Consider the following 15,427-nt stretch of genomic DNA (forward strand, 5'->3'; position numbering starts at 1 on the left):
TAAAAGTTGATGAAAGAGTTTTAATTACTGCTCCGGTTTGGATTTTATGAGCCCTCAAAGTCGGTCCCGTCCATCGCTGCTTGCAGCTTTAATTTGACTCGTTTTGGAAAGTCTTGACCAGCCGAATTTTCTTGTTCTATTGGCAGATAATTTTGCTTAGTTCAAATAAAATACCCCTCATTTTTGTATTTTTAGGGACCGAGTCCCTTTGGGACAGAGGACCCTATTGAATTTCTAGCGTTTTATTATTATACCGCCGCCTCTTTGAGCTGTAATTTGACCCCCTTAATGCTTCAAAACTCACTAAATTGGACACACACATCAGGACTGGCGAAAATTGAGATCTAATCAAAAAACCAAACCCCAAAACTCAAAATTGCGCTCTAGCGCCCCCTAGGAAGAAAACACAGACACAACTTCCTGTAACTCCCAGTAGGAAAGTCATAGAGACATGAAACAAAAACCTCTATGTAGGTCTCACTTAGACCTATATTTCATACACTGACAACCCCCAGCAAAAATCAACAGGAAGTTTGCAATCCCCCCTTCAAAACAAAAGTCACCTTTTTTCAAACATTATCTCCTCTGAGCGCGTTTGTCATGTCGGCTTCAAATTAGCACAGGAGAGAGATTGAACCCTTCTGATTAAAAGTTGATGGAAGAGTTTTAATTACTGCTCCGGTTTGGATTTTATGAGCCCTCAAAGTCGGTCCCGTCCATCGCTGCTTGCAGCTTTAATTTGACTTGTTTTGGAAAGTCTTGACCAGCCGAATTTTCTTGTTCTATTGGCAGATAATTTTGCTTAGTTCAAATAAAATACCCCTCATTTTTGTATTTTTAGGGACCGAGTCCCTTTGGGACAGAGGACCCTATTGAATTTCTAGCGTTTTATTATTATCTTTGAGCTGTAATTTGACCCCCTTAATGCTTCAAAACTCACTAAATTGGACACACACATCAGGACTGGCGAAAATTGGGATCTAATCAAAAAAACAAACCCCAAAACTCAATTGCGCTCTAGCGCCCCCTAGGAAGAAAACACAGACACAACTGCCTGTAACTCCCAGTAGGAAAGTCATAGAGACATGAAACAAAAACCTCTATGTAGGTCTCACTTAGACCTATATTTCATACACTGACAACCCCCAGCAAAAATCAACAGGAAGTTTGCAATTCCCCCTTCAAAACAAAAGTTGGGTCAAAACAGTCACCTTTTTTCAAACATTATCTATATCTATAAGTACACCTCTGCAGAACATTGTATCCTTATTAACACTAAAGAAAAGAAAAAAGAAAGGAGCATTTATAAAATTAGAACAAAAAAGAATTGTGATTACCAGTAACATTGTTTTTTAGTCTGTAATCGAAAAGATTTATAGTGCATCAATTTGTCTGAAATTTAAAAAAAAGTCAATCTTTAAACTTTAAAAACATTTTGACCGACTTGAAGCATTTGATACTGAATAATAAACTTAAATAAAGTCAGTAATTAGGGACCGAGTCCCTTTGGGACAGAGGACCCTATTGTATTTCTAGCGTTTTATTATTATACCGCCACCTCTTTGAGCTGTAATTTGACCCCCTTAACATGCTTTAAAACTCACCAAATTGGACACACACATCAGGACTGGCGAAAATTGGGATCTAATCCAAAAACCAAACCCCAAAACTCAAAATTGCGCTCTAGCGCCCCCTAGGAAGAAAACACAGACAAAACTGCCTGTAACTCCCAGTAGGAAAGTCATAGAGACATGAAACAAAAACCTCTATGTAGGTCTCACTTAGACCTAGATTTCATACACTGACAACCCCCAGCAAAAATCAACAGGAAATTTGCAATTCCCCCTTCACCTTTTTTCAAACTTTATCTCCTCTGAGCGCGTTTGTCGTGTCGGCTTCAAACTAGCACAGGAGAGAGATTGAACCCTTGTGATTAAAAGTTGATGAAAGAGTTTTAATTACTGCTCCGGTTTGGATTTTATGAGCCCTCAAAGTCGGTCCCGTCCATCGCTGCTTGCAGCTTTAATTTGACTTGTTTTGGAAAGTCTTGACCAGCCGAATTTTCTTGTTCTATTGGCAGATCATGTTGCTTAGTTCAAATAAAATACCCCTCATTTTTGTATTTTTTGTTCTTGTTTTTGAACACTGACTTTTTGCAGCGTACGGTACCAAACTATTGGTATGGGGACAACCCTTCGTAGCAACTAATTAATACTAGCGTGATGGCGTCTGGAGCCAAGAGTTGTTGGTCACTTACTGCTTGCAACATTGCCGCCATTAGGAAGTTTCTCCGTGGAATGTTGAAGGTCTCCATTCTTTTCCTTGAGTCTCTCTCCGACCACTTTCTGGTCTGACGACGGCACTTCTTGCAGTGTGAGGATCTTGCTGGAACCCACACAAAGAGGAGACGATCAGGCTCGTATTCGGATCCCGACGCATATTTGGCCGCCACGCTGACCTGTAGTCCACCTCTTCAGGTGTGGGGAAGCCTTCTTTGGGCCAATTAATGAAGCAGTTGGCGAAGACAAACGCGGCGAGGCCCGCCCAGACCCACATGATCACCTGGAAGGATACGCCCCTGTCGTAGATCAGCTGGAGACACAAAAGTGTACAAACACAACACGGTAGAATTTAAGTATTAGGTGACGTCTTTTAAACATTATTATTCAAACGTGAGCATTAAAGTTTATTTGTATGTTGGTTTAAAAAAGTTACCTTGACTCCAGGGAAGGTGACAGCAGACGAGGCGTAGGAGCCAATCATCAGAGACATGATGGTGGAGCTCAGGGCGCCAAACATGTTGGGCAGCTGCTCACATTGAAGCAGCACAAAACAATTATTAATATATCTTGAAGAGCTTTGATGTATACAATTTATAATCAATCAATCATTGGTGTAAAAAATGACAGGCGTCAAATGAACAACTGTGTATTTATATTAGGGTTGTCCCGATAGCAATATTTTGGTACCGGTACCAACATGTATTTCGATACTTTTCAATACTTTCCGATATAAAGGGGACCACAAAAAAATGCATTGTCTTTATTTTAACAAAAAATCTTAGGGTACATTGAAAATATGTTTATTATTGTAATTTAGTCCTTAAATAAAATAGTGAACATACTAGACAACTTGTCTTTTAGTAGTAAGTAAACAAACAAAGACTCCTAATTAGTCTATGCAGTAACATATTGTGTCATTTATACACCTATTATTTTGTACACATTATTAAGGACAAGCTGTAAAAAATGATTAATCCACTTAATTATTTACTGTTAATATCCGCTTATTTTCTGTTTTAACATGTTCTATCTACACTTCTGTTAAAATGTAATAATCACTTATTCTTCTCTTGTTTGATACTTTACATTAGTTTTGGATGATACCACGCATTTAGGTATCGATCCGATACCAAGCAGTTACAGGATCATACATTGGTCATATTCAAAGTCCTCATGTGTCCAGGGACGTATTTACTGACTTTATAAACATAATATAAATTTTTAAAAAACAAAAGAAGGTTTTGTGATGATAAAAAATATTGATGTAATCATAGTAGTATTAACTAGATATACTCTTGTACTTGGTATCATTACAGTGGATGTCAGGTGTAGATCCACCCATGGCGTTTGTTTACATTGTGACGCCGGTGAGCTATTGTATCCTGTAGTGAAGCATGTTTAGCTATTCCTCGTCCTCCAGTGATAATGATACTTGTAAGAAACTCACTTTATTTGTCGCCATGGAGGCGACACGCTAAACATGCTAACATGCTAAACGCAAAGGAAAAGCTAAAATACTGCTTCCGGTTCAATTTGTCATCACACAGATAAACACGCATTTTTGCATTTTGGATGAACATATATTCGATTTTTGTGTTCATCTGGGAAAATTTAAATCCATAAAAGGAAAACAGCACAAAATCCAATTTTATGGCAATATTTTAATGAATATCAACCCTTTTTTTGTTTGTTTTAAAATCTGCCATATATAATAAAAATCAAAAACCTACCTTCCGTTCATTCTATTTCCAATTCTGAAACCAAAAAACTAAAATAGGGCCGTTTTTGTATTTTTTTTATTATATACAGTATGGCAGATTTAAAAACAAACAAAAAAAAGGGTTGATTTTCATAAAAATATTGCCATAAATTTGGATTTTGTGCTGTTTTCCTTTAGTGGATTTGTATTTTTCCAGATAAACACAAAAATCGAATATATGTTCATCCAAAATGTAAAAATGTGTGAAGACAAATTGAAATATAATAAAAATCGAAAAACGGCTCATTAAAATATTGCCATAAAATTGGATTTTGTGCGGTTTTCCTTTTATGGATTCGTATTTTTCCAGATAAACAAAAAAATCGAATATATGTTAATCCAAAATGTAAAAATGCGTGTTTATCTGTCTGATGACAAATTGAAATATAGTAAAAAATCGAAAAACGGCTCATTAAAATATTGCCATAAAATTGGATTTTGTGCTGTTTTCCTTTAGTGGATTTGTATTTTTCCAGATAAACACAAAAATCGAATATATGTTCATCCAAAATGTAAAAATGTGTGATGACAAATTGAAATATAATAAAAATCAAAAAACGGCTCATTAAAATATTGCCATAAAATTGGATTTTGTGTGGTTTTCCTTTTATGGATTCGTATTTTTCCAGATAAACAAAAAAATCGAATATATGTTAATCCAAAATGTAAAAATGCGTGTTTATCTGTCTGATGACAAATTGAAATATAATAAAAAGAATCGAAAAACGGCTCATTAAAATATTGCCATAAAATTGGATTTTGTGCTGTTTTCCTTTAGTGGATTTTTTTTTCCAGATAAACACAAAAATCGAATAAATGTTCATCCAAAATGCAAAATGTGTGTTTAATCTGCGTGATGACAAATTGAACCGTAAGCAGTATTTTAGCTTTTCCTTTGCATTTAGCATGTTTTTAGCATAATGCTAACATCTTTGTTCAGCAGGAGTCCTATTATCCTTTAAAAAAAAAGTCTCATTCAATAGTTGTCCAACTTTTTTTTCAGAAATGAAAATACAAAAAATGTCTCAAATTGTTTTTTTTTATATTTACATTTAAGAATTCGAAAAAGAAAGAACGGAAGGTAAACAGACCATTAGCGCTATGCTAAAAAACATGCGAAACGCTAAAATACTGCTTCCGGTTCAATTTGTCATCACACAGATAAACACGCATTTTTGCCTTTTGGATGAACATTTATTCGATTTTTGTGTTTATCTTTAAAAATTAAAATCCATAAAAGGAAAACAGCACAAAATCCAATTTTATGGCAATATTTTAATGATTTTTTGTTGTTTTAAAATCTACCATATATAATAAAAATGAAAAACCTACCTTCTGTTCATTCTATTTCCAATTCTGAAATCAAAAAACTAAATTAGGGCCGTTTTTGTATTTTGACTATATACAGTATGGCATATTTAAAACAAACAAAAAAAAGGGTTGATTTTCATAAAAATATTTCCATAAAATTGGATTTTGTGCTGATTTCCTTTAGTGGATTTGTATTTTTCCAGATAAACACAAAAATCGAATATATGTTCATCCAAAATGTAAAAATGTGCGATGACAAATTGAAATATAATAAAAATCGAAAAACGGCTCATTAAAATATTGCCATAAAATTGGATTTTGTGCGGTTTTCCTTTTATGGATTCGTATTTTTCCAGATAAACACAAAAATCTAATATATGTTAATCCAAAATATAAAAGTGCGTGTTTATCTGTCTGATGACAAATTGAAATATAATTTTAAAAAATCGAAAAACGGCTCATTAAAATATTGCCATAAAATTGGATTTTGTGCTGTTTTCCTTTAGTGGATTTTTATTTTTCCAGATAAACACAAATATATTTAATCTGCGTGATGACAAATTGAACCGTAAGCAGTATTTTAGCTTTTCCTTTGCATTTAGCATGTTTTTAGCATAATGCTAACATCTTTGTTCAGCAGGAGTCCTATTGTCCTTTTAAAAAAAGTCTCAGTCTCAAAAGTTGTCCAACTTTTTTTTCAGAAATGAAAATACAAAAAATGTCTCATTGTTTTTTTTTATTTACATTTAAGAATTCGAAAAAGAATGAACGGAAGGTAAACAGACCATTAGCGTTATGCTAAAAATATGCTAAACGCAAAGCAAAAGCTAAAATACTGCTTCCGGTTCAATTTGTCATCACACAGATAAACACGCATTTTTGCATTTTGGATGAACATTTATTTGATTTTTGTGATTATCTGTAAAAATAAAAATCCATTAAAGGAAAATGACACAAAATCCAATTTTATGGCAATAAAAACCGTGTGCCTTCCGTTCATTCTATTTCCAATTCTGAAACGCAAATAAAACAAAACAAAATTAGGGCCGTTTTTCGATTTTTTTTTTTAATATATATGGCAGTTTTGAAAACAAACAAACGGTTGATTTTCATACCTACATACATATTGCCATAAAATTGGATTTCCTTTTATGGCTTTTTATTTTTCCAGATAAACACAAAAATCTAATAAATGTTCATCCAAAATGCAAAAATGCTTCTTTATCTGTGTGATGACAAATTGAACCGGAAGCAGTATTTTAGCTTTTCATTTAGCATGTTTTTAGCATAACGCTAACATCTTTGTTCAGCAGGAGTCCTATTGTCCTTTTAAAAAATTGTCTAACTTTTCTTTCAGAAATGAAAATAGAAAAAATGCCCCAAAATTTGATTTGCATTTAAGAATTGGAAATAGAATGAACGGAAGATACACGGATCATTTCCAACCTTAAAACAAGTCACTTTTGTTGTTTTTAGGGGTGCAAAACTTTCCAAAACGGCATTGCAAGCTTGTCATTAAATAGTCCAGTACATTAATTTTAATTTTTATTTATAGGTAATATTTTTTTCAAGAGAAAAACTAGAATTGCGGTGGTTTAAAATGTGCAAATTTGTCATCAAATTAGGACCCAGAATTCACTGTTTTTATATATTCCTCTCATGGTACCTATTTTGTTTTGTGCAGCTGCTATTTTAACCAGCAGGGGGCAGACTTCTTCTGTGTTGTTCTGGTCAGAGCAGGGAAAAAAGCTGAAGTTGCTCCCTCAGTAACTCAGAGAAGGTCCCAATAATTTCAACACTCGTCCAGAAGACAGAAAGCTGACCCCAAACAACCGAGGGACTAAACCTATACCGTACCTCCGCCCCAACTGTAACTTTCTCAGAAACGGTGGGATTAAATCACGCTATTGAACTCGGGCGAGGGCGGCACCAGGCACGACTGAGACCTCACACATCAGGTTGACCTGTTTACAGTAATAAGCAGCTTAGCCCGCCCAACAAAGCATCCATTGTGGCGCACATGTACTTTCATTCCTTTTTTGAAGTGGGTCAATCACGATTATAAGATCACATGTGCGGGGATAACAAGCTCGCTATTCTGTCGTCCTAACTCCATGACCGGGGTATTCCCAACTTCTTCCACTTCATCAAGTCTCGTCGCCCCCGATAGTCCACAGGCCTGCGTCGGCCTAATTGATGTCATGAGGTGCGAAGGCACAATTAGGGAATTAAGTCAGGACCCCTCTGCAGGGCGGCTTTAACCTAAGACCCCCGCCTCAAATACAGTACAGGCCAAAAGTTTGGACACACCTTCTCCTCAGTCAATGTGTTTTCTTTATTTTCATGACTATTTACATTGTACATCTAAACTATGAATGAACACGTGGAGTTATAAGTGAAAACATGTTTTATATTCTTCAAAATAGCCACCCTTTGCTCCGATTACTGCTTTGCACACTCTTGGCACTCGTCGTCAAGTCGTGACTGTTTTACCAGCAGAGGAGCATGTTCGGCAGCGCGCACACACAGAGTACTTACAAGCAGACACAGTGTATAGACAGAAAAGGGAGAATGGACGCATTTTGATAGATAAAGTCGGTAGTGTTTTAGATACTTCTAAATCACTAATCCTGGCCTCCATGGCGACAAATAAAGTAAGTTTCCTACAAGTACCATTATCACTGGAGTAAACATGCTTCACTACACACCGTAGGAGGATACAATAGCTCACCGGCGTCACAATGTAAACAAACGCCATGGGTGGATCTACACCTGACATCCACTGTAATGATACCAAGTACAGGAGCGTGTCTAGTCGATACTACTATGATTACATCGATATTTTTTAGCATCACAAAATATTTTTTCGTTTAAAAAAATATATATAATATGTTTATAAACTCAGTAAATACGTCCCTGGACACATGAGGACTTTGAATATGACCAATGTATGATCCTGTAACTACCGTATTTTTCGGACTATAAGTCGCAGTTTTTTTCATAGTTTGGCCGGGCTCCAGTGCGACTTATATATGTTTTTTTCCTTCTTTATTAGGCATTTTCGGCAGGTGCGACTTATATATGTTTTTTCCCTTCTTTATTATGCATTTTCGGCAGGTGCGACTTATACTCCAGTGCGACTTATATGTTTTTTTCCTTCTTTATTATGCATTTTCGGCAGGTGCGACTTTTACTCCGGTGCGACTTATATATGTTTTTTTCCTTCTTTGTTGTGCATTTTCGGCAGGTGCGACTTATACTCCAGTGTGACTTATATATGTTTTTCCCCTTCTTTATTATGCATTTTCGGCAGGTGCGACTTATACTCCAGTGCGACTTTATATATGTTTTTTTATATCTTTATTAGGCATTTTCAGCAGGTGCGACTTATACTCCAGTGCGACTTTATATATGTTTTTTTCCTTCTTTATTATGCATTTTCGGCAGGTGCGACTTATACTCCAGTGCGACTTATATATGTTTATTTTCTTCTTTATTATGCATTTTCAGCAGGTGCGACTTATACTTCAGTGCGACTTATATATGTTTTTTTCCTTCTTTATTATGCATTTTCGGCAGGTGCGACTTATACTCCAGTGCGACTTTATATTTGTTTTTTTCCATCTTTATTATGCATTTTCGGCAGGTGCGACTTATACTCCAGTGCGACTTATATATGTTTTTTTCCTTCTTTATTGTGCATTTTCGGCTGGTGCGACTTATACTCCAGTGCGACTTATATATGTTTTTTTCCTTCTTTATTGTGCATTTTCGGCTGGTGCGACTTATACTCCAGTGCGACATATATATGCTTTTTCCCTTCTTTATTATGCATTTTCGGCAGGTGCGCCTTATACTCCAGTGCGACTTATATGTTTTTTTCCTTCTTTATTATGCATTTTTGGCAGGTGCGGCTTATACTCCAGTGCGACTTATATATGTTTTTTTCCCTTCTTTATTATGCATTTTCAGCAGGTGCGACTTATTTTCCAGTGCGACTTCATATATGTTTTTTTCCTTCTTTATTATGCATTTTCGGCAGGTGCGACTTATACTCCAGTGCGACTTATATGTTTTTTTCCTTCTTTATTATGCATTTTTGGCAGGTGCGACTTATACTCCAGAGCGACTTATATGTTTTTTTTTTTCCCTTCTTTGTTATGCATTTTCGGCAGGTGCGACTTATACTCCAGTGCGACTTTATTATGCCTTTTCGGCTGGTGCGACTTATACTCCAGTGCGACTTTATATATGTTTTTTTCCTTCTTTATTATGCATTTTCGGCAGGTGCGACTTATACTCCAGTGCGACTTATATATGTTTTTTTCCTTCTTTATTATGCATTTTCGGCAGGTGCGACTTATACTCCAGTGCGACTTTAGATATGTTTTTTTCCATCTTTATTAGGCATTTTCAGCAGGTGCAACTTATACTCCAGTGCGACTTTATATATGTTTTTCCTCCTTTATTATGCATTTTCAGCAGGTGCAACTTATACTCCAGTGCGACTTTATATATGTTTTTCCCTTCTTTATTATGCATTTTCGGCAGGTGCGACTTATACTCCAGTGCGACTTTATTTATGTTTTTTTCCTTCTTTATGATGCTTTTTCGGCAGGTGCAACTTATACTCCAGTGCGACTTTATATATGTTTTTTTTCCTTCTTTATTATGCATTTTCGGCAGGTGCGACTTATACTCCAGTGCGACTTTATATATGTTTTTTTCCTTCTTTATTATGCATTTTCAGCAGGTGCGACTTATACTCCAGTGCGACTTTATATATGTTTTTTTCCTTCTTTATTATGCATTTTCGGCAGGTGCGACTTATACTCCGGTGCGACTTTATATATGTTTTTTTCCTTCTTTATTTTGCATTTTCGGCAGGTGCGACTTATACTCCAGTGCGACTTATATATGTTTTTCCCTTCTTTATTATGCATTTTCGGCAGGTGCGACTTATACTCCAGTGCGACTTTATTATGCATTTTCGGCTGGTGCGACTTATACTCCAGTGCGACTTTATATATGTTTTTTTCCTTCTTTATTATGCATTTTCGGCAGGTGCGACTTATACTCCGGTGCGACGTATATATGTTTTTTCCCTTCTTTATTATGCATTTTCGGCAGGTGCGACTTATACTCCAGTGCGACTTATATATGTTTTTTTCCTTCTTTATAATGCATTTTCGGCAGCTGCAACTTATACTCCGGTGCGACTTTATATGTTTTTTTCCTTCTTTATTATGCATTTTCGGCAGGTGCGACTTATACTCCAGTGCGACTTATATATGTTTTTTTCCCTTCTTTATTATGCATTTTCGGCTGGTGCGACTTATACTCCAGTGCGACTTGTATATGGTTTTTTTTCCTTCTTTATTATACATTTTCGGCCGGTGCGACTTATACTCCGGAGCGACTTATACTCCGAAAAATACGGTACTTGGTATCGGGTCGATACCTTAATGTGTGGTATCATCCAAAACTAATGTAAAGTATCAAAGAAGAGAAGAATAAGTGATTATTACATTTTAACAGACGTGTAGAAAATAAGCAGATATTAACAGTAAATGAACAAGTAGATTTATAATCATTTTTTACAGTTTGTCCCTCATAATGTAGACAAAATGATAGGTGTATAAATGACACAATATGTTACTGCAGACTAAGTAGGAGTCTTTGTTTGTTTACTTAATACTAAAAGACAAGTTGTCTAGTATGTTCACTATTTTATTTAAGGACTAAATGACAATAATAAACATATGTTTCATGTACACTAAGACTTTTTGTTCAAATAAAGACATTAATGACATTTTTTCGTGGTTCCCTTTATTTAGAAAAGTGTCAAAATACACCAAAATATTGTTATCTGGACAACCCTAGTTGTTACCTTTCTAATGACCGTGATTAGGTTATCGTTAATTAAGCATTTATATGAATACTTTCAGCAAAGTCTTTAAAAGGACATTTTTGGGGTCGACCACAGAAATGTGAAGGTGGATGTTTTTCATAGGCGTGTTTTCTCAGCTCCTGTCCGAGAACGACCTGGAGGGTCAGATCTCGCTACTGCTGGCACGCAGACCACGATTCTGATGGCGGGTAAACAGGGAAGTAAAAAAAAAAAAAAAGGCTTTCCTGAGGATGTCAAGGGGAGAGAGAACACCCATTCACTCATTCACGGCTTCTTAGAATAGAAATAGTTGAGTACGTCTAGGAACCAGGCCAGAGTTTGCACCTCTTACTCGAGTTAAAGCAAACTCACTCCAGCCATGTGAGGTAGCTGACATGTCTGCAGGGACACCGTGTTCACGTCTGCAGGGACACCGTGTTCACGTCTGCAGGGACACCGTGTTCATGTCTGCAGGGACACCATGGTCATGTCTGCAGGGACACCGTGTTCACGTCTGCAGGGACACCATGTTCACGTCTGCAGGGACACCATGGTCATGTCTGCAGGGACACCGTGTTCATGTCTGCAGGGACACCATGGTCATATCCGCAGGGACACCGTGTTCATGTCTGCAGGGACACCATGGTCATGTCTGCAGGGACACCGTGTTCACGTCTGCAGGGACACCATGGTCATGTCTGCAGGGACACCGTGTTCATGTCTGCAGGGACACCATGGTCATGTCTGCAGGGACACCGTGTTCACGTCTGCAGGGACACCATGGTCATGTCTGCAGGGACACCGTGTTCATGTCTGCAGGGACACCATGGTCATGTCCGCAGGGACACCGTGTTCATGTCTGCAGGGACACCATGGTCATGTCTGCAGGGACACCATGGTCATGTCTGCAGGGACACCGTGTTCATGTCTGCAGGGACACCATGGTCATGTCCGCAGGGACACCGTGTTCATGTCTGCAGGGACACCATGGTCATGTCTGCAGGGACACCGTGTTCATGTCTGCAGGGACACCATGGTCATGTCTGCAGGGACACCGTGTTCACGTCTGCAGGGACACCATGGTCATGTCTGCAGGGACACCGTGTTCACGTCTGCAGGGACACCATGGTCATGTCTGCAGGGACACCGTGTTCACGTCTGCAGGGACACCATGGTCATGTCTGCAGGGACACCGTGTTCACGTCTGCAGGGACACCGTGTTCACGTCTGCAGGGACACCGTGTTCACGTCTGCAGGGACACCATGGTCATGGGGTGAAGCAATGTACGGAGGCTGGTGCTCCCCTGTCACTCCCACTCATGTCCTGCTTCACGTCCTGCTGGGCCCACTCACCTGCCTCTTGTCCCACCTTGGCACTGACTTTAATCGCCACTAATCCTTCAGACCGCACGCCAAATGCGGGCCTTAATTATGCGACGGTGGGTTCTGCAGGGGAAGTGGAATGCACTAGAAAGAAAGGCTATTAGTAATAGATGAGGAGTGTAAATGAGTAAGGGGGAGAGGAAGAACTCTTTAGAGCAGGGAGGTCAAAGTGGTTTTCATCGAGGGCCACGTCAAAGTTATGGCTGTCGTCAGTAACAGTGAAGCATTTATGAATTATTATTGTGTGAATGCTCCAAAACATTCACACAATATGTTTTCTACACCAAAATCCATCTATTTATTCTTCTTCTTCTCCAGATTTTGTTGCGCTCTACCGTCCACATTTTTCACCCGATTCAAACCCTTCCAACTTCAAGCTGTTCAGCTTATTCGGGAATCGCGGGCTTTCCCTTGAAAAATTCCGAAAATTCCCAGATTTCCCAGAATTCCAGCTTCTCCGGGTAATTTTCCCCAAACAAAATGAATTGGCCATTTTACCAAACGTCCACCATTTCCCACATTTTTCAACGGATTCAAACCATTCCACCTTCAACACATATCCTGGACATTCAAACAATCATTTTTCTAAGTAAAAAAAATTCCAGGAATTCCCGTTTTTTCAAACCTTTTTTTGACCCTTTTTTCTGGCAACTATTCCTTCCACATTTTTCAACCCACTTCAACCGTTCCACCGTCCAAACATTCCTTTTAATCAGGACAAAAAATTAAGTTGTTTTTCGAACTGGAAAAATTCCCGGTTTTCCTGGAATTTCACGAATTCCTTAATACCATTTGTCAATTAAAAATTTTACTACTTCAAAAAACTTTTTGACCGTTTTTAAAAATTCCAACACCAACCATTTCAACTCATTCAGAACATTCAAGTTTTTTTTTTGCCATTTTCAAAAAAATTCCCGACATTTTGGGGAAATTCCAATTGAAATAAATGGGATATTCTTCAAAGTTCCACAACTCCCACATTTTTCATCTGATTCAAACCGTTCCAACTTCAAGCTGTTCAGCCTATTCGGGAATTGCGGGCTTTCCCTTGACAAATTCCAAAAATTCCCAGATTTCCCAGAATTCCAGGTTCTCCGGGTAATTTTTCCCAATCAAAATGAATTGGCTATTTTTCCAAACGTCCAGCATTTCCACATTTTTCAACTGATTCAAACCATTCCACCTTCAACTGATTCCACATATTCTGGACATTCAAACAATCATTTTTCTAAGTTAAAAAAAAATTCCAAGGATTTCCCAGAGTTCCCGTTTTTATCAAACCCTTTTTTCTGGCAAGTACTCCTTCTGCATTTCTCAACCCCGTTCCACCGTCCAAACATTCCTTTTAATCAGGACAAAAAATTAAGTTGTTTTTCGAACTAGGAAAATTCCCAGATTTCCCAGAATTCCAGGTTTTCCGGGACATTTTTCCCAGTCAAAATTAATTGCCCATTTTTCCAAACTTCCAACATTTCCAAATTTTTCAACCTATTCAAACCATTCCACCTTCAACACATTCCACATATCCTGGATATTCGAACAATCATTTTTCCATATTCAAAATAATTCCAGGAATTCCCAGAATTCCCTTTTTTTCCAAACCCTTTTTTGACCATTTTTTCTGGCAACTATTCCTTCCACATTTTTCAACCCACTTCAACCGTTCCACCGTCCAAACATTCCTTTTAATCAGGACAAAAAATTAAGTTGTTTTTCGAACTGGAAAAATTCCCGGTTTTCCTGGAATTTCACGAATTCCTTAATACCATTTGTCAATTAAAAATTTTACTACTTCAAAAAACTTTTTGACCGTTTTTAAAAATTCCAACACCAACCATTTCAACTCATTCAGAACATTCAAGGTTTTTTTTTGCCATTTTCAAAAAAATTCCCGACATTTTGGGGAAATTCCAATTGAAATAAATGGGATATTCTTCAAAGTTCCACAACTCCCACATTTTTCATCTGATTCAAACCGTTCCAACTTCAAGCTGTTCAGCCTATTCGGGAATTGCGGGCTTTCCCTTGACAAATTCCAAAAATTCCCAGATTTCCCAGAATTCCAGGTTCTCCGGGTAATTTTTCCCAATCAAAATGAATTGGCTATTTTTCCAAACGTCCAGCATTTCCACATTTTTCAACTGATTCAAACCATTCCACCTTCAACTGATTCCACATATTCTGGACATTCAAACAATCATTTTTCTAAGTTAAAAAAAAATTCCAAGGATTTCCCAGAGTTCCCGTTTTTATCAAACCCTTTTTTCTGGCAAGTACTCCTTCTGCATTTCTCAACCCCGTTCCACCGTCCAAACATTCCTTTTAATCAGGACAAAAAATTAAGTTGTTTTTCGAACTAGGAAAATTCCCAGATTTCCCAGAATTCCAGGTTTTCCGGGACATTTTTCCCAGTCAAAATTAATTGCCCATTTTTCCAAACTTCCAACATTTCCAAATTTTTCAACCTATTCAAACCATTCCACCTTCAACACATTCCACATATCCTGGATATTCGAACAATCATTTTTCCATATTCAAAATAATTCCAGGAATTCCCAGAATTCCCTTTTTTTCCAAACCCTTTTTTGACTATTTTTTCTGGCAACTATTCCTTCCACATTTTTCAACCCAATTCAACCGTTCCACCGTCCAAACATTCCTCTTAATCAGGACAAAAAAATTAAGTTGTTTTTCGAACTAGGAAAATTCCCAGATTTCCCAGAATTCCAGGTTTTCCGGGACATTTTTCCCAGTCAAAATTAATTGCCCATTTTTCCAAACTTCCAACATTTCCAAATTTTT

General features: G+C 37.4%; 1 protein-coding gene across 1 annotated transcript in view; it reads right to left on the reverse strand.

Annotated features, from left to right (window-relative positions):
- slc43a1a (solute carrier family 43 member 1a) overlaps nucleotides 1-15,427 on the reverse strand; it is a 100,371-nt gene that overhangs the window by 11,621 nt on the left and 73,323 nt on the right. The window contains exons 6-8 of the mRNA XM_061930077.2: nucleotides 2,716-2,808; nucleotides 2,459-2,592; nucleotides 2,258-2,385 (exon numbers count right to left, since the gene is read on the reverse strand). Coding sequence (XP_061786061.2) covers nucleotides 2,258-2,385; nucleotides 2,459-2,592; nucleotides 2,716-2,808 — 355 coding nt within the window. The remainder of the gene's footprint in view (nucleotides 1-2,257; nucleotides 2,386-2,458; nucleotides 2,593-2,715; nucleotides 2,809-15,427) is intronic.

The sequence above is a fragment of the Nerophis lumbriciformis genome, linkage group LG36 (genome assembly GCF_033978685.3).
Source record: "Nerophis lumbriciformis linkage group LG36, RoL_Nlum_v2.1, whole genome shotgun sequence".
In the NCBI taxonomy this organism is placed as follows: domain Eukaryota; kingdom Metazoa; phylum Chordata; class Actinopteri; order Syngnathiformes; family Syngnathidae; genus Nerophis; species Nerophis lumbriciformis.